Below are 25,648 nucleotides of genomic sequence, written 5' to 3'. Positions count from 1 at the left end.
TTCTGTCTGAATGATCTATCCATTGATGTAAGTAGGTGTTAAAGCCCCCTACTATTACTGTGTTATTGTCAATTTCTCCCTATATGTCTGTTAATATTTGCTTTATTTAGATAGTGCTCCTATGTTGGATGCATAGATATTTATAATTATTATATCCTCTTAGTGAACTGATCCTTTTTATCATTATTTAATGACCTCTTTTGTCTCTTTTTACAGTCTTTGTTTTATTTTATTTTATTTTTTTAATTTTATTTATTTATTTATTTATTAGAGAGTGAGCGGGAGAGAAACAGCATGAGAGGGGAGAGGGTCAGAGGGAGAAGCAGGCTCCCTGCTGAGCCGGGAGCCCGATGTGGGACTCGATCCCAGGACCCTGGGATCATGACCTGAGCTGAAGGCAGTTGCTTAACCAACTGAGCCACCCAGGCACCCCTTTACAGTCTTTGTTTTAAAGTCTATTTTACCTGATACGAGTATTGGTATCCTGTTTTCCCTCTGCTTCATTTGCATGGAATATCTTTTTCCATCCCTTCACTTTTTTTTTTTTTTTTAAGATTTTATTTATTCATTAGAGAGAGAGCACACAAGTAGAGGGGAGGGGCAGAGGGAGAAGCAGACTCCCCACTGAACAGGGAGCCCAATGCAGGGCTCGATCCCAGGACCCTGGGATCATGACCTGAGCTGAAGGCAGACGCTTAACTGAGCGACCCAGGCATCCCTCCATCCCTTCCCTTTCAATCTGTATGCTTCTTTAGGTCTGACGTGAGTCTCTTGTAGGCAGCATATAGATGGGTCTTGTTTTCATTCAGTCACCTTATATCTTTTCCTTGGAGCATTTAGTCCATTTACATTTGAAGTAATTATTGATAGGTATGTACTTACTACCATTTTGTTGTTTTTTTTGGTTGTTTTTGTAGTTCTGTCTTCCCTTGTGATTGATGGCTTTCTTTAGTGTCGGGTTTGGATTCCTTTCTCTGTGTATCTATTACAGGTTTTTGGTTTGTGGTTACCATGGGGTTCATATATAACACCCTATGTGTATAGCAGTCTATATTGAGATCTTTTAAGTTCTCGAAGAGCACTAAAGTTTTATTCCCCCCTCCATGTTTTATGTATATGAGGTCCTATTATGCCTCTTTTTGTGTATCCCTTGATTAGTTTTTATAAAAATAATTGATCTTAATACTTGTATTTTAACCTCCTTTCTAGATTTATAAGTGATTGATCTACTACCTTAACTATATGTTTACTTTTACTGTGAAATTTTCTCCTCATAATTTTCTTCCACTGTGGCCTTTTCTTTCCACTTAGAGAATTACCTTTAACATTTCTTGTAAAGCTAGTTTAATGGTGGTGAACTCCTTTAACTTTTGTTTATCTGGGACACTCTCCAATTCTGAGTGATAATCTTGCTGGATAGAGTATTCTTGGTTGCAGGGTTTTTGTTTTTTTGTTTTTTTTTTCTTTCAGCACTTTGATTATGCCATTCACTTCTGGCCTGTAGAGTCCTGCTAAAAATGAGCTGATAGCCTTATGGGGTTTGCCATATATGTATGTAACTGTTTGCTTTTCTCTTGCTTTTGGGATTCTCTCTTTAATTTTTGTCATTTTAATTATGTGTCTTGGTGTGGACCTCCCTGGGTTCATCTTAAGGCTCTCCTTGCTTCTTACACCTAGATGTCAGTTTCCTTCCCCAGGTTAAGGGAGTTTTCAGCTGTTATTTCTTCAAATAAGTTTTCTGTCCCCCTTCTCTTATCTCCTTCTGGGATCCCTATAATGCAAATGTTCATACACTTGATATGTCACAGAGGTCCCTTAACCTATTCTCATTTTTTATTTTTTTTGCTGTTCAGCTTGGGTGTTTTCCATTACCCTGTCTTCCAGATCACTGATCTGTTCTTCTGTATCCTCTAATCTGCTGATTTCCTCTAACACATTTTTTATTTTATTATATTCTTCACCTCTGACTAGTTCTTTCTCAGTTCATCCACTCTTCTTTCAAGTCTTGTGAGTATCTTTCTGACCATTAGCTTGAACTCTATCAGGCATTTGCTTAGCTCTTTTTCTGTGGTTTTTCCTTCTTTCATTTGGGACATACTCATGTGTGCCCTCATTTTGTGTTTCTATAAATTAGGTAGGTCAGCTGCTTCTCCTGCTCTTGAAAGTAGTGGCCTTGTGTGGAAGGCATCCTGTGGTTTCCTGCAACACAGTCCTCCCTGGTCACCAGAACCTGTTGAGGTTGAGCCATGACAGATGCTGGCATGCTGGTGGATGTTGCTAGCCCTCTGCCCCACTGGCTACAATGATCATCCTGTCGTGTTAAGGGGACAATTGTGGGCAGGGCTTGTCCGCTGCACAGCTGGCTAATAAGCCCTAGTAGTCTCTACATGCTCAGCCTGTCTCCAGTGGTCTGCTTTGCCTGCTCTGGGCTCACTGGTAAACAGGGCTTGTTTCCTGTTTGGCTGGCTGTGAGACCTGGTTGCAGCACCTATGGGTTTGCTGGTAGGCAGGGCTGGCCATTAGCCCAGCTGTCTGGAATGAGCCTCTGTGACTGCTGCAGACACTGAGGGTAGGGCTTGCTCCATCCATAGGCAGCTGAGGAGCATGGCTACAGCAATTGCACATGCACTGGTGTTTGGGGTTAGCTCCCCCCTCCCCAGGGCAGGAGGTGCTGTGGAGGGGTGCCTACCACAGTGAGCAGGTTGGACAGGGCAGGACACACAGGGCTAGCAAGGTAGGGGGAGAATGTCAGAACTGGCTTCTCCAAGTGTCTGGCTATCTAGGCTGGGAGAGAGCAAGAAAAAGGGCACCTACCAGCACTTTCATGCCTGGAGAAAGCTCCTGTTTTTCCTGTAGATTCCTGCCCCTCCTGTACACATCCTAAAACTAGTCAATAAATCTCCCTCACATATACCCCAGGCACTTTTCAAACTGTTCCTTCTATGCTCTGTCTCGGGCCAAGTTATGTAATGTGTTGGCTTTTAAAGGGTGAGGACTTGGTTTCCTAAGCTCTCCAGCTCTCTTGGAGTTAAGCCACACTGATTTTCAAAGCCAGACATTATGGAGACTGGGTCTTCCCAGTGCAAGTCCCCAGGGCCAGGGATGTCCATTGTGGGGTCGCTCCTCCTTGCCTGTGACGTCCCTCACCTTTGTTGAGTAGTCACTCCGGGAGTTTCATTCCCGATGGCATCTGTCCCTCCTACCCTTTTTGATGTGACCTTGTGTCTACACCTAGCTGTGGAAGATCTGTTCTGCCACCCTTCAGGTGGTTTTCACAGTGAGCTGCAGTACATGTAGCTGTTGCCTCCATGTGTCCGTGGGGGAGGTAAATTCAGGGTTCTCCTACTCTGCCATCTTCCCTCTCCTGTAAAATTTCTTTTAAAAAATACTACTGTTTTTTCCACAATGGATAGTTATATAAGTCATTTTAATATAGTCATTTCCAAATGTATAAAAGGTAAAACATTCTAATTTAAGAAAAATGTAATAGGCAATAAAATATTAACATAAGACAAATATGTGAAAATTATTTTAGAGCTTGTTTTTCATAGATGTCCACCTACTGGTACAAGAGTAAAACCTGCGTTAGGTGAGTTCGTGCAAGCTTCTCCATAAGTTGGTCTCCAGTAATAATGCTTTTTAAGGCCATTGGAGACTTCTGCAAGATACACATGTCCATCCACCACAAATGGCTCCACATCTGTATTAGCTGGTTTTAAACGGTCCATTTGAATTAAGTCTGAATAAGCCTATGATTTTTAAGAAAAGAAAAACCTATCATTAAGAAAATTGTTTAATTACCACAAAAATGAATAAGCTAATTTCAGTATTCAGATTAGCTGTGCTGATTTTTAGTTTAAAATATTCTGAGTAAATTACTGAATTTTAGTATTTTTTACATATGATTTTTGTTCACCTAATATCACATAATGAAATTATAATCTTGAAAAAATTATTTCTAAGTTTTAAGGTATTTTGTTTTATGGCTCCCAGAATTAACAGTTCTCTGTATTACAGATTTTGTGGGCCAAAGGTCCCATGGTCAAAATTTTCAGGTCCTACAGGGATTCTTAAATGAGGGAGGAGGGAGTTGTATATGCCTTGAAAATCTGATGGTAGCCAGGGACCCATTTCTCAGAAAAATAAGCAACCAAATTTTGGCATACAACTGTATGGAGTTCATGAACTCCCTGAAGCTAATTTATAGACTGAGGCTTAGACAATTTCTGTAGTATTAGATGCTGGCCTGGCGGTAGCCTAATTCCGTCTTCATTGTAGAATTTTCTTTGTATATCTCTTATGGGTCATTGGTATCTTTGTAAGGGTGTCATACAAACATGTTAAAATGGTTGGTCCATAAGGTTGTGAGTATAGAGAAAGGCAGATATTTAGACAATAAAAGATTTAAAATTTTAGTTGCTTTCTACTTTAGGTTATTATTCCAAACTAATTCTAATGTGTAGAATATGATCTTTTTCTGAAATCAGGGGTTTGAATAGTATATTTTATTACTCTTTTTAGAGGGGGAATTTTGGATAGTCTTTTTGCAAAAAAAGCATCTTCATTCTTTCCAAATAAAAACTATTTGTTACAATGCTTTTTGTTTTGAAAGTCATATCAAGGGCTCTATTTACATAAGCAACATAAAAGCACTGTATGTCTCCAAATTCCATGTCTTGGTTTAATTATTGGGCAGCAGACTGGAGATTGTGCTACATCAAATTTAGAATAAATCAACAGTTGTGACTTTTAAAATGTTTTAACTTTGGAGGAATTGGGACTGTATAATTCAGTGATCTCTGTATTAATATGTAGTATTTGATATCTTCTATTTCAACCACAAAACTTTCTAGTGCTTAATTTTTAGGATTTATGTTAAAATTTATCAAAACTGAAGTGTCTTACTACATTTTGGAATCATTTCCAAGGCCACCTGTAAATGCCTGATATTATAGAGAAGACCCCAGAAAAGCCTTCAGTGAAGAAAAAAAAACAACTCACCACACATGTAGCCTCATCAAATTTGTTTCCCCAAATGTAGACATTCGAGAATGTGGGGTTTGTTTTCATTGACTCTGAAAGTGCAACAAGTCCTTCTCCCTCTATGTTGTTGCTGACTACTGACAACCTATGAGAAACAAGAAGTAATAACCCTGAAAACCAATACATACTTCCACAAAGATGATGCGTAAGTTAGCCAACAACATTTATTACATTTTATTGTGTAAAATCTTAGGACTTATATTAAAAATACTTAAGAATAATGCTAACTAAAATCCAAGAAACTTCATTTTCTAAGTGGATGCTTCATGTATCCAGTATAGTTAACTACATTTTAGAAACCAACAGCCTGTTTTATCTCATTCAGTAAATGTTTGGGGTGGATTACAAATACACCCTTCAGGATAAAATCATCCAATAATACTTTATTTTTTGTCTTGATCATATGATTTTTCTATAGAATTCAGGATAAATACTGTAGGCAGTAAGAATTTTCTCAATCTTAAGCAATCATAACTAGAATCAGTCTAATTTTTAATAGACATTACTTTTGAAAAAGAAATTGAAATGTTTAATGAAATGTCAGTTTAGAAACTTCTCATATTTCATCATGAATCTTGAGTTTTAAGGGGCTTGCAGTTAGCATTTTAATAGTTTTTCTCTTATTTTGATTAAATATAAAACCATACTAACGCTCTAAGACTCCTGTTGTGTGAAGCAAGAGTTTCACTGAGATACTTTGCTCCTGCATTTTCTATCCTGTTAAAAGAAAGATCTAATACTTCCAGGGTAGTATTGCTTTTCAGTACATCAGCCAAACACACCATTCCGTCACGAGTTATTTTATTGCTGGGAAGGGAAAAATACATGGTTACATTTGAAAATACGAAGTATTTTATTCACAGAGATTAACATGCTTCAAAACTGTTGTATAGAACATTACTTTCTAGTTTAGTAAAGATTTTAATCACTCAGTTTCCAAAAAAGTTAATGAAAATTTGCCATAAAATGTTTCTGTTCTGGTTTACTCATGATTAAATTGCTCATTCACATTGTTAGGAGATAAAATAGCATATAAACTAAATACTAAGGCTTAGGACAAAAAGTTGACAACAATGGTTGCATTTTCTGATCTAACAGTGTATCCTGTGTACTGTGAATATTTACATAGATTATTCCCAGGACTTCTGGATTAATGTATTATCACTTACCAGCTGACATCAAGGTAGCGTAGGCTTCTGTTCAGATACAGTGCATCACATAACTGTTTAATACCCCAGTTCTTTATATTATGCTTACACATGTGTAGTTCAACAAGGCAGTGATTTTCTTTCAACATGTGGCCTAGATGAACTGTGGACTCTTCCTAAAAATAGGTAAAATCTTTTTCTAAAATACAGTTTTGAAGCTGTACATGTTTGTTCCAAATATATGCTAAGTTACTTAAATTAGCTTTTTAAAAAGATACCAGTTAAGACTATTAGCCTATAATTTGTATTTGTTTTGGCTTGGCTTTTAAGAAAAAAAATCACTTTTGCCACAAATGATAGTTCATCGTTTTAAAAACCGGCAGCAGGCCCTTGGAAAGTACAGTGACTAAGTGATGTAAAAGAGGCTGGTTTTAAAAAGTCCATTCTAAACAACACTCCAGAAGGGGAGGGAAAAAAAAAAAAACTTGGCCCCATGATGTATTGCGCATATTAAGCTCCCTTATTGCTGTCCTCTCTCAAGAATCTCTAAATGTTTCTTATACCCTCCATATATGTTCCTGAACTTTTCTCTTGATCTCTACTCTTTATAGATAAAATACAAAGACATTTCTCAATGTTGATTCTATTTTAAAAATATACTCATTAGTCCTGTGATATCCAATTCTTCCCTTTTATAATCATCCCAAATTTCTAAATATGTTTTACTGTTCTAGTCACTGGAAGACTTATTTTTAATTCCAAATTCTAGCTGCTTCCAGGCAAAAAGTATATAACCTCAATGAGGATTTGAATACCAAGCACTTTAAGTTTTTAACAAAGTCAAACCAGGTCTTAAAATGAATGGGTCAGTATTTTATGGTAAGGAAAAGTCCTCTTACTTGATTGCTGCATTTTTTTTCTTTTTAAAGTAAGCTCCATGCCTAGCATGGAGTCCAATGCAGGGCTTGAACTGAGATCAAGACCTGAGCTGAGATCAAGAGTATGATGCTTAACTGACCAAGCCACCCAGGTTCCCCAAGATTGCTCTTTTTATAAGTTTTATAGTCACTGGAAATGCTGATCACGAACATGGATAACTATGTATGCTCAAATTATGTACTTCTACATCATAACTCTGAGAAAAACTACAAAAGTTAAATGAAACCACATAGCAGTAGCAGATAGTACGAGTTTTATAATAAAAGTATATGAGCTTTATGATAAAATTGTCCAAATACTAGCTTTATACTAGCTGTCTGACTTTGGGCAAATTATTTCATCTAGCTGAGTCTCAGTTTCCTTTTCTGTAAGATAGGTAAAATTATACTTCCCTCACAAGTAACAAAAAAGTACCTGGCATAAAATAACTGTTCTGTAGAACCCTATAAAGCATTTCTTATTGTTCAGTAGTCTGTAATCCTATGTCTGATTTGTTTAAATTATTGCTGGCATTGAAAGAGACCCAAAGGGAAGCTATAGTTTGGGATCTTAACAAATGCAAACTGACCACTTAGGGGGTCCAGTATTGCTCTGCATGGTGCCTGGAACAGAGGACAGGATACATATTTGTGTTTTATGCTTTGATTGCATTTTTTTTTTTTTTTAGCTCAAGAAGTCTGGTTCAGGGACCACCCTTATTAAGGAAGGGAACTAAAACCAGAAATAGTAGTGTTTTTAGATCCATTTACCAACTTTGACAATTTGCCTAGGATGGCACCTGGCATCCATATCTTTCCAGGCTCCCCAGATAGTGAAATGGAAGAGAGGTTTGCAGGGCTTATGCTTGGGAACAGCAAAGTATGAAGAAGCACAGGAGGCCTCTACTCCACAGCCACTGAAGAGACTAGTACTCACAGGGACAGAGGGTAGTGGCTGCCTTGGAGAGGAATAGAAAGCAGGCTGGAGTTTAGCTGACTGCTAGAAGCACCAGGCTAACAGCAAGGGCCTGGACCTGAGAAAGACCTTGGGCTTTTTCTTAACTATTCTCTGATTTGGGAATAATGACACCACTTGACACACTTAAAAGAGGAATCGTTGGGGTGCCTGGGTGGCTCAGTCGTTAAGCGTCTGCCTTCAGCTCAGGTCGGTCCTGGGATCGAGACCCACATCAGGGAAGCCGGCTTCTCCCTCTCTCACTCCCCCTACTTGTGTTCCCTCTCTTGCTGTGTCTCTCTGTCAAATCTTAAAAAAAAAAAAAAAAAAGAATCGTGCTTCTAGTGTGATTTCCATATAGTTTAACAGATTTATTTCCTCAGGGTCTAATCCAGAAAATTTTGATTTAGCCTTCAAATCTCATGTCCTCAATCTGAAAACCTGCTCTGCCACTTCTAAAAGAATGTTAAAGAGCAAGGAGAAGCCTTAAAAGCAGCTACAATGTTTTTACTCATCATCTTGTCTCCAGCATGCAGCTTACCTATAGGATCAAGTCCAGACTTCCCACGCTGCTCTTCACACATATTTGGCCACTGTTACTCTTGATTTCAAAGCAGTTTAGTGATATCAATATAACAAACAACAAAACAATTTACACTGAGCTCTTATCCAACCTGTAAAACTTTTAATCACTGTTCTCGCCTTAACTACTCTGCCTCTTTACAGGTTTACTCACTGTTAATCTGAGTTTACAAGAAAGAAAGAAAGAAAAAAGACATGTTTACTGCTTAAATAAACAACATCTAAAATCGTAATTTAACTCAGTTTTTCTTCAAATAAGTTTTTCTTTGTAAATGCAGTAAATTCTAAAAATATGAACCTTGACATAAACTTCAGTAAAGAGTACCTTCATTTTATTCACATGTAGTAATATTAGCTGTCATCACTTTGAATACATACCTGTTCACCATACAGTATAGGTCGGTTTAGGTTTATTCCCTTAATTGTTTGGTTTTGAGTTAGGACTGTAGCCAATGCTATCACACTTTGCATTCCCTAGAAACAGTAAATTCATTAAAGAAACTGACAAAGTATGTAACCTCCCTATTTCAAAATTAGTAATCTGGATTCCGAGAAATAAATTGTATTTTAAATTGTAAACCCTGAATTATAGTTTGGTCAAATTCAGAAGTGAATTGTTACTATGTTCTTTTCTCCCTGCCCTAAAATCTATAACATGCAGGGGGAGTTCTTGAAGTTTCGGTATCCATTTCCTAGGAGGTTCACCTCCAGGTTTGCTTCTAAGCCCTCAAGGTTCTGTGTGTTTCGGACCTCAGATACCCAGACACAGATGCAGATCCCAGCTAGGGTTCTACACTACTTAGAACAGACGTTGTGCAAGCATTCTTTTATATGCATACTCACTTCCAGTGTCTGTGCAGTGGGAAAGGTTTACTAATCATATTTTTCACAGCTTCCACAGGATTCCCTCTTTACCTTATTGGAAGGGCCTAATTCTCCAATTTCTGTGATGGACACCACCACACACCCCTAGCTGTTATGCCAGAAAATCTGGGCCGCCTCTCCGCCAGTCTACTCACCCTCCCATCCAATTAGTAAGTCTTAGAGATTCTGTCTCCAAAAGAGGTCTCAAATTAACACATCTGTGTGCCACCACCCCACCCCCAGTCCTTACTGCCCGCCTGGACTATAGTAACTTCCTAAGTGGTCAGTGAGCTTCCTCTCGCCACCCTCTAATTCCCCACAGAAACCAGAGTGATCTTTTTAAAGGACAAATCATGTCACCCCTCAAAGCCTTATCATGATACGTATAACACAATCCCCTCTTCCCCTGGCCTGTGACCCACAACCCGTACAACGTTGCTGGATCTGGCCTCTGCACACCTCTCACCTTCACTTGAGATACTCTTAACTCCTTCTGTCTAGCCACTCTAGCTTTTCAGTTCTTAAAACCTGCCAGACTCAACATTTCATTATTCATGTGCCACTCACGATTTTTGCCATATTGGAATCTCAGTTTTAGTATTTACTTAATAGTGCTCTATTAAATCAACTCACTTTTTCCACTTTATTTTAAAGCTCTATCACTACCATAAATGGAAAACCGTAATTCCTCAAAATAGAGCACTGGTAAAAATACATGAGTAGTAAAATTACCTCAATCTATAATAGCACTATCTTTTAGAGTCTATGTGTGCTGGACCCCTGCCTGGAATGTTCTGCCATGGACCCTCTCCAAGGCAGTTTTTTCTCACCCTTCATGACTCAAGTATTACCTCCTCAGATATTAGGCAACTGTCCTATCATGCAGATTACCTCCTACCAGAGTACTTGGCCATCTTTGTAGCACTTTTCTCTTTATTGATGTTTTCCCAACTAGAATAAGGCTTTCTAATGAAGTAGCATTTTTTTTTTTAATTAAACAATTTCTCAAAAAGTCCCATATAGGTTAAGAAGGGTTATAGATAGAAGCTTAGGAAGAATTTTATTCTAGTTATTCCTCTACAGTATTATTTAATACAATCTGATTAATAGCACTATTATGCCTAATAGTAAAAACAAACAAAAAAAGCCTTTTTCTCTGATATTAGATATTAGGGGCAAGCTTAATAATTCATAAGACTGTCATTTAGCTGGTCTCTAACAATTCCCTATCCTGGTTTCCAAGGAGAATGATGTAGTACCTGGGTGATTTTTCTCAACCATTTTACTCACCAGATCACAGTCACCCAGATCTAATTTTTCTAAAGATGAATTAATTTGTAGCATTGCAGCAAAAAACATTCCGCCTTTATTTTCAATCTTGTTTCCAGTCATTCTTAGGTATTTCAGAGTTGTATTCTTCTGAAAAGGAAAAGAATCAAAACTTCATTAAATTTTTATTCCATAGAATTCTCTTTGGTGTACATGAGTTAGGAGACTTACTATTTGCAGACTCCTTAATTTTTCATGGTTTCATGGAGATAGAATAAGATATACTCCTTAAAGGTAACATTCAGTTTCCCAATAAGAGATAAGAAATCTAGTTTTTTACTGGGAAGAATGCCCAGGAAACAGATGTCCAAACAATGCCCAGTAAATGAAGCAGATTTTTAATAAATTTTCCTTTAATTGGGAAATCTATAAATTTGTTTTCTAAGAAAATTATACCACTTTTTTTTTTGAGGTGAAATTCATATAACCCCAAGTTAACTATTTTAAAGTGTACAATTCACTGGTTTTTAATAAATTCACAATGTTATATGGTCATCACCTAACTAGTTTCAAAATACTTCACCCCCCCACTCCCCACAAAGGAGACCCTGCATCCATTAAGCAATCACTCCATATTCTCCCTGTATCACTTTTAAAGGAATATAATTCCTCAGACACTTGCAAACTTTTAACTCCTCTCATTCCATTCTTAATAATTCTTTCACAAAGAAAAATCAGACGTTTCAGTGTCCTAATGAATATTAGAGGATATATAACTGCAAATAGTTATTAATTGAAACCCCTTAAGAGCAGGAAGAAGGCAAGGATGTCTACTGTTTGTTTTTTTAAAGATTTTATTTATTTTACAGAGAGAACAAGTAGGGGGAGCAGCAGAGGGAGAGGGAGAAGCAGGCTCCCCACTGAGCAGGAAACCTGATGTGGGGCTCGATCCCAGGAACCTGGGATCATGACCTGAGCTGAAGGCAGACGTTTAACACACTGAGCCACCCAGGCGCCCCAGGATGTCTACTGTTAATACTTCAAGTGTACTGGAGGTTCTAGATGAGGCAATTAGGCAAGGAAAAGTAACAAAAAAATGCATCCACATTGGAAAAGAAAACTATCTCTGTCTGCATATAACATGATCTTATATATGGAAAATCCTAAGGAATCCACCCAAAAAAAGCTCTTAGAACTAGTGAGTTCAGCAAGACCGCAGGACACAACATCAATATATAAAAATCAATTGTATTTCTACACACTAGCAATGAACAATCCAAGATTGAAATTAAGACTATCCCATTTACAATAGCATCAAAAAGAATAAAGCATTAGGAATAAATTTAGCAAAAGCAAGACTTGCACATTAAAAACAAAGCACTGTTGAAGGAAATGAAAGATATAAATAATGGAAACACATCCCAACACATCCCAGTATTGTCTTCTGATTCATGGATCAGAAGACAATACTGTTAGGATGGCAGTACTCCCCAAATTAAGATTTAAAGCAATTCCTCTCAAAATCCTTGTTTTTCTTGCAGAAATTGATAAACTGATCTTAAAATTCATATGGAAATGCAAGGGACCCTGAAGAGCCACCACGTCTTGAAACAAGAACAAAAAGGACTCACTTCTTGACTTCAAAACTGACTACAAACTACAGTAATCAAGATAGTGTGGGACTGACATAAGGATAGACATACAGGTTAATAGAGTAGAATGAGGAGTAGAGAAATAAACCATTTGTAATCGATTTTTGACAAGGGCATCAAGAAAATTAATGGGGGAGGAATAGTCTTAAATAGTGTTGGGATAACTGGATATCCACATGCAAAAGAATGAAGTTAGACTCCTACCTCACATAATATACAAAAATTAATTTAAAACGGATCGAAGAACTAAAAGGAGCTAAAACAAAAACTGTTAGAAGAATATGCAAGTGTAAATCTTCATAACTTTGAGTTAGGCAAGGCCTTAGATATAACACCAAAAGCACAAACAAAAGAAAAAATAAGTTGAGCTTTATCAAAATTAATTTTGTGCTTCAAAGGACACCATTAAGGAAGTGAAAAGGCAACCTACAGAATGACAGAAAACATTTGCAAATCATGTATAAGGGACTTATATCCAGAACATATAAAGAACTCTTAGAATTTAAAAAGACAACTAGACATGGGCATTGAACAGGAATTTTTTCCAAAGAATGGCACATGAAAAGATGCTCAGCATCATTATTCATGATGGAAATGCAAACCAAAACCAAAAAACCTCTGCATATCCACTAGGATGGCTAAAATCAAGAGGACAGTAACAAGTGCTGGATGTAGAGACAATGCACCTGGATGTGCTGGATGTATCTTAATAAAGCTTTTTTTAAGGGAGTTCAAAAGTGCTCATGTTACATTTTAATAAATTGAAGTGTAATAAAAGTACATATTTGCACAATAATGAGATCACAATAACATTTCATTCTGTTAATTACAAGCCATCAGAAGTTAAAATTCCCAAAGAAAATGTTAGTTTGAGGTATATAAATGCTTACATGTAGTGCTTTAGCAATCAGTTCTCCACCTTCGGGCCCAATATCATTAAACATAAGGTTTAAGTAAATGAGGTTATGTTGTTTCTATAATAAGGAGAGGAAAGAAGCTATTACGTATGTAATTATTAGGAAAAAAAATAATATAGGAGCTTTATTTAAGTAAAAGTATTTACCTCCAAAGAAAATCTTTGTAACAGAAAATCTGAAAGTCCAGCAAAAGAAGCTACCATTAAGGTGGGGCGGGGGGGAGTCACCATGCTCATTTAAACATAATTGCAATATAAATGAAAGAAAAAGACTATATTCTATTTTGATCAATCATTCAAAGTATGAATGTCCTAGATTTAACCATAGTGTACAAGTTTGCAAAAGAGGACTCAGGAGCTCTAGGTACCAGCAAACTACCAGTAACAAATACACAAGTGGGTGTTCCGCTTATTTCAAGTGTTTATAAATATAGTGCAAGGTCAGGACCCTGGACATTTTACAAAACTAGCATTTTGTGTGTGTGCGCCACTAGAGTAGGTGGTTTCACCACAAACAGAACTAAGAAAACTCAAGAACATTTTGATTATTTTTGCAGCATTTTTGTAGTTGCTGAGAATTAGTTCGTATTTTTTAATCTTTACTCTGTCCTTGTGCTGTGTGCCATCGCATGGATATGAGAATTTTAGGATCATTTTTAAGCTCATTGGAAGCACATTTAGCAACTGAGATTGGGACAAGTAGTTAGGAACTTAACCAATTTAAGAGAGGTATCAAAAAATGATATATGCTGCTTTAAACATTTTAACTGAAAATACAGATATATACCCATATTTGCCAATCTTCTGACGCTGAAACAAAGCCTTTTCTTAAAGTACACCTACTCTGATTGGTGGACCACACTGTCTTTTTTTTTGTTTTTGTTTTTTTTGACCCCACTGTCTGTCTGAAATAAAATGAACCGCAATGCAGCATGGGCATCTCCAAAGTGAAGGCTGCAATAAAGGGTTAACTTAGCAGGCTTGGGGTGCTCAAACCCTGTACATGCCAAAGAAAAAGGACTGGTTCTTAACTGACTCCTGGAAGAAAACAAAAAGAACTAAGAACATTTTGTAGTAAAATACCTGAAGCAGTCTTGCAGCATAGTATGCACCAACATCACTTATGAAGTTATATCTAACATCCAAACCTGAAGAACACAGATGAATACAGGCTGATGTTCCTTATACTGAATAATTAAAATCAGCAAAATGAAAGCAAAGAGGTAATGACTGTTAAGGAGACATATACCATTAATATATGGATTCTTCTTTAAAATTCTGAAAAGAATCCAAAAATCTTCACCTGTTACTCTTTCTTCTGGCATTAAGCGACTGTTACCAGCAATGTTTAATGTGATTCCTTCCGATCTATTAAGATACAAAAAAGAAACCCACTAAAGAAGTATTTTTTCCTCCTATATAAATAGTAACATCATGAATAGCATTTACTGAAACCAAGTATGTATCACAATACAGATTCACACTAAGTAACTTAAGATGACTGAATATTCTATAGATTTTGTAAACACTTTTATACTATATAATTTTTCTTTCACAAAAAAACAGAAACAAAAAAACCCCAATGTATCAGGATGCCTGGGTGGCTCAGTCGGTTGAGCATCTGCCTTCTGCTGGGATCGGGTCCCACATCCGGCTCCTTGCTCAGCCAGTGGGGAGCCTGCTGCTTCCCCTGCTTGTGTGCTCTCTCTCTCTCTGACAAATAAATAAATGGAATCTTAAAAAAAAAAAAAAAGTATCTCCACCTGATAGATAAATGATATCAAAGACTTCAAGGTTTTTCATAAATCAATCCAGCTCACAGGAGTTTAGGACAAATGTGAAGGCTAAACTCGGAGATGGCTGGTCTAGTGCTCTTCCCCACATACTCCACTACCTCCAAGACCAGCTAACAGTGCCCATCAGCCACTGTCCTAAATCAAAAGGTAGGTCTGTTTTAAAAAGCACAGGCAAATGGCTTTAAACAAATCACTCGGTATTCCAGGATTTTCACACAGATGGATGTCGGTGAATATTACTTATGTAGTCAAGTAAGTGTCTTCCTTACCCCTTTTCAATTTCTTCATCCAGTTCTTGGAGTATATGCAATATAAAAGAATTAATTTTCTGGGACTTTTCCATACAGAGATTATAATAATTTTCCTGGAGATGGCCAATAACTTCTGGAGCTTTTGAAAAATAAGTGTATTACTCTTCATCACATACAAATTATACCAGGACCTTTCCTGTTCCCCTCCTCCCCTCCCCCAAAACACACTTCTTTCAAAGATACGAATGTGTGTATGCATAGAGTCAGGAGTGAGGAAGAAAAGACAATAGAATTAAGAATAGAGAAAGAAGAGGGAAACAGAAGGAACTGGGGGGAATAAGAATGCTGTTTGGAGAAGCAGGGCCATAGAAGCACCCACTGAGGGTAGGCAGACACTAACTTGGAAGTGACATAAACGGAGAACTAACAGAGGTAGCAGAGTAAAAGGATATTCAAAGAAATTAAATATTTTGTCCCAAATCATACAGCTAATAAGGATGGAGTATGAAAACGGACTCCAAAGCCTCTTTCCACTCCGCCACATCGGGTTAGGGGGACTCACGTTTTCTTATCATGACTTCAGATAAAAGCAATTTTAATCAGAGAACCTAAACTCTAAAAGGATCTGAAAAATCCCGAAGTCCCAGAGACTCCTTGGATACCCTCTACACATGCAAGTTGATGGCATCTTTGGCTACAGCTCTGTCGGTTCCTCCTAACACGGACTTGAGGCCTGACTCAGAGAAGCTCTTCACCTACCCCGGCCTTCCATTTCCTTTCTAAAGGTTGATTTTTCTCTGTTCAGTCTTTAATAAAGAAGACAGAAACAAAGCAGGAGTTGAAATCTCCTTCCTCTGTTAATGCCTGCATCTTTCCTTAATGGTCTTACTTTTTTTTTTTTTTTTAAAGATTTTATTTATTTATTTGAGAGAGAGAATGAGAGAGTGAGAGAGAGCACATGAGAGGGGGGAGGGTCAGAGGGAAAAGCAGACTCCCTGCTGAGCAGGGAGCCCGATGCGGGACTCGATCCGGAGACTCCAGGATCATGACCTGAGCCGAAGGCAGTCGCTTAACCAACTGAGCCACCCAGGCGCCCAATGCTCTTACTGTCTTTGATACTAACTTAAAAGGATCTTTTGCAAGACCCAAGCCTTCTGGGGGTGGAAATGATGCCCCTCTTCTTAGAAGCACATACCACTATCTTTGTTTTCTGTCCTATCTTTTGTATAGGTCTCTTAAAAAAAAAAAAAAAAAAAAATAGCTCAGAGATCTCGCTATTCAACCAGCCTGGTATCTTCAGGAGCCAGCCTCTCTAAGTCTCTGCATCTCAAGAGATGTTCTTTGCTGAGATTTCTGCACTGTATGAACTCAAGAGTTTGCTAAACAAACTTGCAGAACAAGATTTAAAATGAGGAACATTACATTAAAAATGAAAGCAGTAAACTTTTAATAGTTGTTTTTAAATAAGCTTTTAAAAAAATTAGCCCACTTATTCCAGACAACTTGGAAATTTCAATATCAAAAAGAAATATTTATCAGCAATCCCACTGCTAAAGAACTATTACAATTAAGGTCTGTGGGTATTTCCTTCTCATTGTTTTTCTCATCTACGTACATATTAGCCTTTTTTTAAAAAAAAAATTGGAATATTTCAGTACAGTCCTATATCTTTTCAGTTAACATCGTGAGCTTTCCCATGTCGGTCTGGGAAAAATTTTAATGTCAACAGAATTTCCTGTCTTATGGGTAGATGTACGTAAGAAACCCTTCACTTATTTTAGGAAGTTTCCATGAATTTATATAACATTTTAGCACAATATTTCCCAAACTGTGTTCCTCAGAATACTAATCTTCCAGGAGATGATCAAAGATGTTCTAAATAGAATAGATTTTATTGTCAAGTAAGTTTGGGAAGTGCTGAATTAAACCTAAGCAGACCTCTATAATACTTCTCAGGACATTTACAACACTCAGGTGCACAAAGACTCTTCAAATTGTTGAGCCTGGAGAGAAGGGAGAAAAAAAATATTCCATTTCCCAGACTTATGTGACCATGGTTCACATGGAATTCAAACTACACAATGCTACTTTAGCATTCTCCACAGGAAACATAGTAAATAGATCTTTAACAAATTTACTTGTTGGAGCTGGGCTCCCACTGGGCTTCTTTCCTCCCTTCTTGCATACTACCTTCCTTGCTATTAAAAAGACTGGCCTGAGAATCTCTGAGGTTCAGTGCCTGCCCTCAGCTGGCCGCACCAACCCAACACATGCAGAAGAAATGTGTCAGAACTCATGTTTCTCTGAAGGAAGGAATCTTAGACTACAACTTAAATATAGCTAAAGAAAATTACAAGAAAATTCTTGGGGTGCCTGGGTGGCTCAGTCGGTTAAGCGTCTGTCTTCAGCTCAGGTCATGATCCTGGGGTCCTGGGATTGAGTCTCCCATCGGGTTCCTTGCTCAGTGGGGAGTCTGCTTCTCCCTCTGCCTCTCTCCCCAGCTTGTGCTCTCCCTCTCTCAAATAAATAAATAAAATCTTAAAAAAAAAAGAAAAGAAAATTCTTATTACCTGACCATGGATTTAAAGTATTTAAAAGTTTCTGCTATATTTTTCTGCTATGCTCTCTTTCATTTAAAATTCACCTAAGTGTTGTGTGTCAGGATTTTATGGCACCAATAATTTATTTCCTGTATTCATATTAGGGGAAAATAATAAATCCGTCTTCAAATTGTAAAGCTTAAAATAGGACTAACCAGTTACACAAGAAAATATCAAGACTCTAACTCAAATGTCATTTTTCATCCATGCCAAAGTCTTGTATTCCAAATATTTTTCACCTGGCAGCACGTGTTAGAATTTCTAAAGAAAGGGCTCCTTTCGGAGGTGGTCCCCTATCCCTTCTATACAGGAACAGCCAAGTAGCAGGAAATCCAAGGGTTGGGAGTGAGTCAGACTGGGCTACCTACCCAGGATCACCTGTGTGCCTTTGTACAAGTTACCTTAATTCTCCCGTCTTAAATTTCCTCTTACGCTAAAAGCAGAGCACGGTGCCCATCTCAAGGATGCCGTGAGGAATACGTAAGGCTTCTAGCACAGTTCCCTATCTACAAGCACACACTTTAACACAAGCATCCAAAATGGAATCGGTGGCAGGAGGAGGGGCGTGCAGGCTACGCTTAACTTGCTAGAGATAATTCACGTCTGCAAAAATACTTAAAACGGAGGCTGCATAGAGAGGCAAAGTCAGAGCTGTCTCAAGACCCTCTTGCCCACCTAGGCCCTGCTTTCTGGAGCTTCCACAAAAAAGAGCCCTAGAAGAGCACCTAGACACCCTTCCCGGAGACCGTAAGAGCAAAGCAACAGACACACCTTCCTCCAGGACAAGGGCTCATGTGAAGGGCAGACCCACCAGGGGGACTTGGGGCTCCCTTCCCGCCCACATTTGGGGGGCCCCAGAGTTCTGGCCAAAGCTGGGGTTCCCAGGGGCACCCTCCTGCCACACCTCCGGCAGCCTGCTCGGAGGAATGGGCTGGCGCGAGCAACCCTGCAGCTGGGGCCCGAAGTCCCTCGTGCGCTTCCGGTTGGCCAGGCAGGCGCCAAAGGACACCCTAGTTCTTACCACTACCGTCGGCCAGGGCCCAGGACGGATTAGGGGTCGTAGTGGGAGCGGGAGGGGAGGACCGGGGCCCGGCGCAGGCGGCCTCCTTCCCGCTGCCCCACATGCTCCTTTTCACTCCGAGGCCGCCGCGCAGGCGTTGTCATGACGACGGTGCGCATGCGCCTGCCCAGTCCCAGGCCACCCGCCTGCCGCGTCTGGGCTCGGATGACCGCCAGACCCTGAGCGCCACCTCCAGCCAGCCGCGCATTCCCTGTCATTACCCACTTGGGCTCTGAAGCCTGACTGGGCAGGCGGTGATTGCCAATGCTATGCAAGTTCCTTGGCCACCCCCTCTGGCTCCGGATCACCCAGACCTGGGTGAAAAACACAGAGGGAGGGTGCTCCGGCTCTTTCGCAGAGGGAAGTTCTTGGGGTTTAGGGGGCACGGCTGATGGGCCAGGGGCCGGGGCTACAAAGACGATTATGACAGAGTCTCCTCCCCAAAGTGTGTACATACCTGTGGGGGCCAAGTGCAGAAGCAGATAGTAGCCCCAGCACGGATAAGGCACGGAGCTAAGGGAGCTTAAAGGGGTATGTAGATAGTCTTGTGGAGGGGCGGGGGTATCAGGGAGGGCTTTCTGTAGGACGTAACTTCCTGAATGGTCCCAGTGAATCCACCCCAGGGCGGAACTGCTTGGTGGGTGCTGGAGAAGGCAGGTACTTGGGGCCGCCCAGATGAGTGGGGGTGGGTGGAGGAAGGGTGGCAGGCAGGGTCGGACCCACGTGGAGCATCCCCTGAGCAGCACAGCTGTTATGGGACAAGGATGCTGGGAGCCCTCAGATAGGGAGCAGCTGGTGGAGGGTGGATTTGACAGGACCTAGAGGAGATGAGGTCTGAAGCACCTGCAGTAGCCCAGCCGAGAGAAGATCCAGCTGAGGCTGGACTTGGGGAAAGGAGGAGAAGGGGACAAAACCCAGCCATAGTTACAGGGCAACATGCTCATGTAATTAATTGGACGTGGGAGAGAGAAAAAGAGGAAGGAGGGAAGGAAAGGTCTTCTGTTTGGGGTTACCATAGACCACAGGGGAAGTAGTTGAAGGGCCCCTGTAGAGAGCTCTGGAGCCAACCAGAGACTCCTTGCCTGGGAGAAGGAAGGGAGACCCTCAAGGTGAAACCAGGACGTTTCTGAACACAGTTCAAAGGTGAAAAACAAAAACGTCCAGGACCTCTGTCCCTGAAGCTACCCCACTAGGCAATTCCAGAACAGCACTCCACTGCTAAGAAATTGTGCTGGGCAAGGCAGGGGTCTCTTCATACCCTGTGTAACCCACAGATTTTAAGCATCACTTGAATTCTTTCAGGTTAAACATGAATAGAAAATATTGTTTTCATTTACCCCATGTTCTACCAACAAAGCCGAGAGGTAGCTTGAAATACTAAAGCATGCGTGTGGGCACAGTTCAGCATCTACCCTCCCAACCCCTTTCAGAGTATTTGGAGTGAAGTAGAGGAAAGTAAAGAGAGGTTCAGACTTTATTAATTGCTGCTCTAGGGGAAGGGAGGGATACTCTTCTAAGGGATCAAGAAGTGCCAATCACTTTTGTTCTAGAGAGTGACTAAAAAACAGGGTCAGAACAGAATAAACAGAAAAGAGCTGCTTTTAACTAGACAAACAGCACTTAAAGCACTGTTCTCCCTATCCGCCTTAGCAAAAAACACAACACAACAACCGTATTTGCATACAACTACAGCCTGCACGTCAAAATGCGTATCAAGTAGGGTGGTCAAAAAAAACCTGACCACATGTACAATTCATTTCCATCAGTACATTTTTCATTAACCCCATGATTTCCAGATGGAGGAGGGATGTAATTTTAAAAACCCTCCCCTTGAGAATCACTGACTGGGGGGGAGGGGAGGGTGGTGGGGGAAACAGATGTTGCTGAGCTGGTTTCAAGGAGACTTAAGTGGATTCACTGGGTGCTTAGGTGTCAAGAACCCAGAGTGGAGGTCTAACTTGAATCTCGCTTTCTAGAAGTCAGAGCCAAAGAGAATATAGGAGGGTATGCAATCCCCATTCTTCAATAAAAGGCAGCATTTACATTTCTCTGGCACCTTATTGTAGGAAGGTTTAGCAGGTGTATCTTTACATACACCTACATCTTAATAGACAGGTCTTTGACTATAGTTTTATAGAAAATCCAGAAATATTTTTCAAATGTTTCTTTTATTGTAACTATTTAAAAAGCCCAACAGCATGAGGTTTTATTAGGATCTAATTATGATCCTCCTGTCTTGAGGAAACGCAGATAATAAGGTCTAGGTAAGTTGTTTCTTGCTAACATGGAGATTGAACTCAAAGGATCTGGGAGAATTAATATTTAACACATCCATTAGCTATTTTTCCCCAACTACCAGAAGGCTCAACTGAGCTGCTAGCAAGTGTCAGAACAGAGCAAATTCCTGGTTGAATTTTCTGATAAGTATCTGAAGTGCTGACTTCCGGTGTTGTTCATGCATATGTGCTGTTTAGGTACTAAATATGCAGGTGGAAAAATTAGTGTTATTAAAAAAACTGATTTGGCCCATGGATAAAAGAGTGAGTGGTCTGAAAAGTTTACACTTTTATTATCTGACGAGACAAGAAAGTATTGGTGATTAGTAATAGAATAGCACCTCAAACCTTCTTATTCATTGTGCAAGACAATAATCCGAAAAACCACATTCTAAAAGAATAAAAAGTTTTGCCTAGGAATTACTAGATCTATAGCTTGGTGGTACACGTAGAGGAATAAAGGGTAGAAACATTTTTGAAAATGGGTAAAATGCCCGTCTGAGTCTATTTAAAGAAAACAAGTCCCGAGAAGCTATTTCAGATCAATTATTTGGTGACAACGGGGATGGGGGCACACCGTGAAACACGGCTAACAATTCTGGGAAACGAATGTTTCTCTAAGGCCTCTTTTACCTTTAGGTGACTGATCTGAGGTTTTCCAAAGGCCAGAGTCACTGGGCCCGTGCTTGGAAGACTCCACTCTACAAAACTTTCAGAGTTCATTATCAGATTATAGACTTTTTTCCCTTCCATTTCTCTTAATATACCAAACACCTCCGTATCCCAGTTCTAATTAGGAAGTTTCTACTTACAAAACACCTGACACCAACCGTGTGGGTCTTCCAAACAAGCCAGTCTCCAGTTCTCTGCAGATGCCAAGTAGGTGTCCTAAGGTTTGATTATGACATGACACACCCAGAGTTAGCCAGACCCTACAGGTTGAGGGCTCAGTCCCACAAGACTGCTTCCCACCTGAGATGCCAGTCACAAGTCCCAGGTGGTCACCGGTACCAGTGGACTACAGATCAGGGGTGCCCACAGCTCTCTCCTGACGTTCGATAATTTGCTTTAATGGTTTACAGAACTCAGAGAGACACTTTACTTACCATTACCGCTGTATTCTAAAAACTATGGTTCAGGAACAGCCAAATGGAAGAGATGCACGTGGGGAAGAGAGGGTACGAGGAGAGGGCGAAGAGTTTCCACGCCTTCTCCGGGCACTTTATCCCTGGTGAGCACCTTGATGTGCTCACCAACCCAAAAGCTCCCCCAACCCTGTTGTTTAGGGTTTTTATAGAGGTTCCATTCCCAAGACACGATTGATTAAATCACTGGCCATTGGTGATTAACTCAACCTCCAGCCCCTCTCCCAGTGACCCCTTCTTGAGGTCGTGGGCTGGGGCTGAAAGTTCCACCCCTCTAATCGCACGGATGGTTCCTCTGGCAAACAGCTGCCCTCATGAGGCTATCTGGGGGCCTAAGGAGAGTGACCTCATTAGTATGGGCTCAGGTGTGGTTGAATGGGGCTTATTATGAATAACAAAAGACACTCCTCTCCAACTCCTCAGAAAATACCAAAGGTTTTAGAAGCTCTTGTATCAGGAACTTGGGAACAAAGACCAAATATATATTTATTATTATATCACAACATCTTACCTTTATTATTGGCTGAGCCCTTTAGATTCTCCCTTGCCCCTGCCAAATCTAAAGTTGCTTGCTTATAGGGGCGCCTGGGTGGCTCAGTCGTTAAGCGTCTGCCTTCAGCTCAGGTCATGATCCCAGGGTCCTGGGATCAAGCCCCGCATCGGGCTCCCTGCTCAGCGGAGAGTCTGCTTCTCCCTCTCCCACCCCCTCTGCTTGTGTTCCCTCTCTCACTGTGACTCTCTCTGTCAATAAATAAAATCTTTAAAAAAAAAAAAATAAAGTTGCTTGCTTATAAAAGTTTTCCACTCAAGTCTGTAGTTTATTACTCAGTATTACTTGAGAGGAGACCTAAAAATTTTTCCTGGGATTTTAGTTTCCCAGAAATTTTTATCAAAGAAAGGGTGTTACCATTACCATTACATGTTCTCCATCCTAGGTATATTGAGGTTTTTGGCTTGTCTGTGTTAGAGGGAGATCTCCCAGGTGAAGCTTTAAGTAAAATCTTGAAATTATTTTAACTAGAAATGGTTATTTATGCTATCAGAGAGAGCCATGTTAACCTCAGGACCCTAGTCTTACCTATCCAGTTGGTGTGTAAACAGACTTGGAAACAAAAGTGTCAACACTTGATAGAAATTTGAGAAGGTTGATCATTTTCCTAAATGGTTTTTCTCAGGCATTAAAATTACACGAAAAAGGGCCAATTATTAAACTATCCAAACCCTGACTCCTTGAAATGACACCACAGTTATTACACCTAGAAATTCCACAGTAATATTGGGTTGTAACAAGTTAATTTGACCACGTTGCGGTAGCAATCATTATGAAAAAAATAGCCAATAAGGAATCAATCTTCTCCGTTCTTATTTACTGTGGCTGAATTACTGGCCAACCTGTTGCAAATCTGACTTTACAACCTCCTTTTATGAAGTCCGTTAATGGATATGCAATATATATAGCTTTCAGAGTCCATCAAATTGGTTCCAGACACATGATAAATGATTCTGGCAAGATAACATATGTACACACACATTCAGACATTCTAGGCAGGTCTTATCGTGGAACAAGACGAATGTTAGGAGAAATAAGTTCTTTTATGTGTCTGGAAGCCCAGATGCACTTGTGCTAACCCTAATCAGATGCCTAGTCCGCCAGAAGGCCGCAAAAGAAAATCAAGCCTGAATGCTCACACCCAAGGCTGATTTTAATAAAAACCAGGCTTCTTGTAAACAAATGATGTTAATATCCTCTGTGAGGTTAAGGCAAATTCTTCGCTCCTGTCCCCACTTCCTACTAGGTTCTGAGAAAAGCCCTTTTGGTTAGTTTCTGTATCTGTAAAACCAAGATCATAATGGTGTCTGCTTCTTAGGGTTCTAGTGAGGCTTACATACATTAAGTAAAGCTTAGAGCATATAGTGTCCCAAGTGTTCTCTATTTTCATTTCTACCATGGCCTTAGTCCATACACCACAAATTGTTTAGGAGTCTTCAGCATTGTCCGTAGTTTATATTCAGGACACTGGAAATTTTATCCACAGGACTGAACAGTATTAAACCAATCTAATGATCAAATGAGAAATGTTGGAGACAGCTTATTCTAGACATGATTTAATCAATGATAAGTCTTTTCCTTTCTCTAAATAACAGAGAGCAACACTGTCCCAGAACTCTGTTGGAGGCTAGGCATATAGTAATGAGGATCTAGACCACATACTTTGTGTTGCAAGGCGCAGTAATATTAAGTGTGGGGCTCGAAGCACATCACCTCCATCTAGGGCCTAGGCTCTGTGTGGGAGGAGAGGTCCAGTACTCCAGCAGGAAAGCCCCCATCCTAGAAGGCAAGTCAAAGATGCTACAATTAACCGGGCCACCATCACCTCATCGTCTTCTCGGCCTTCCTTGTTAGGCTTTGAGGTGTGTGTGTGTGTTAATGACCAAGGACTTAGTCTTCTGTAACACAATATTAACATCTTAGATTAATAAGATTTATAAATCCAGTAGTGCAAGTCTGCCAATTTTGTTATTATTCAAGATTGTCTTTTGCAATTCTACATTCTTTGCATTTTCATATAAATTTTAGAATCAGCTTGTTAAGTTCTACCAAAAAAGAAAAAGCGTATTGAGATTTTGATTGAGATTGTACTGAAACAAAAGATCAATTTGGGGAATATATTAACCTCTTAACACTGAGTGTTCTAATCCATGGACATGATTTACTTCTCATTTAATTTCTTTCTAGCTTGCTGCTGTAGTTCATTTCAATTCGAGGCAATTTCAGATTATCTTGCCTAGGGATTTAAGCCCCTACCCCCCAGCCAGGCTTAGGGATCTAAGACCACGAGGTCTCTCTGCTCTTTCACCTAGCCTGCAACTTTTCCTAGGCCACTGAGTCAGCCCCAGTCTAGCGGGGGAGAACAGGCTCTGCATTTGAGGCCCTTCCATGCTAATCCATACATGGCTTTAAAAAGTTTGGCTGGTTTCTCCTTGTCTCAGAAGTTCCTTTGCTTGTGCATATGGAAGGCTGGCTTCTCTTCCTGCCAGTCCCCAAAGTTGAAAAATGCCACCGGGCATCAAAGTGCCCACTGGTCTCTACTTACTTAGGAAAGAGTAGTCCATCTCTAGAATTTAATTCTTTCGGCCTTCTTTGCATCCACAACTCTCTGGTGGCTTCAAGAA

The 25,648-nt window shown here is 39.9% G+C and overlaps 1 protein-coding gene across 2 annotated transcripts; it reads right to left on the bottom strand.

Moving 5' to 3' along the window:
* Positions 1 to 1,006: 1,006 nt before the first annotated feature.
* On the bottom strand, positions 1,007 to 19,146 carry LRRC34 (leucine rich repeat containing 34). 2 transcript variants are annotated; one of them, XM_032407247.1, is made up of 11 exons: positions 18,898 to 19,002; positions 15,412 to 15,532; positions 14,596 to 14,714; positions 14,430 to 14,494; positions 13,321 to 13,404; positions 10,800 to 10,928; positions 9,024 to 9,119; positions 6,213 to 6,367; positions 5,695 to 5,850; positions 5,002 to 5,128; positions 1,007 to 3,749 (listed from the first exon to the last, which is right to left on the bottom strand). In XM_032407247.1, the coding sequence occupies exons 2-11, from the start codon at positions 15,483 to 15,485 to the stop codon at positions 3,546 to 3,548; spliced, it is 1,209 nt and encodes a 402-aa protein (XP_032263138.1). In that variant the 5' UTR covers positions 15,486 to 15,532; positions 18,898 to 19,002; the 3' UTR covers positions 1,007 to 3,545. The 2 variants fall into 2 exon arrangements, with proteins under 2 accessions (XP_032263138.1, XP_032263137.1); XM_032407246.1 differs by lacking the exons at positions 15,412 to 15,532; positions 18,898 to 19,002 and adding an exon at positions 19,015 to 19,146.
* Positions 19,147 to 25,648: the final 6,502 nt, after the last annotated feature.

This window comes from Phoca vitulina, unplaced genomic scaffold, assembly GCF_004348235.1.
Source record: "Phoca vitulina isolate PV1807 unplaced genomic scaffold, GSC_HSeal_1.0 scaffold8, whole genome shotgun sequence".
Lineage (NCBI taxonomy): Eukaryota > Metazoa > Chordata > Mammalia > Carnivora > Phocidae > Phoca > Phoca vitulina.
This window is presented reverse-complemented; position numbering and strand designations above follow the sequence as displayed.

Excerpts from the sequence above, each read along its gene's own strand:
- LRRC34 (XM_032407247.1), bottom strand. The coding sequence starts at position 15,485 with ATGGAAAAGTCCCAGAAAATTAATTCTTTTATATTGCATATACTCCAA. Across the intron at positions 14,715-15,411 it reads GATGAAGAAATTGAAAAGGG|ATCGGAAGGAATCACATTAA; the intron begins GTAAGGAAGACA and ends GTATCTTAATAG. Across the intron at positions 10,929-13,320 it reads TGATTGCTAAAGCACTACAT|AAGAATACAACTCTGAAATA; the intron begins GTAAGCATTTAT and ends TTTCCTTTTCAG.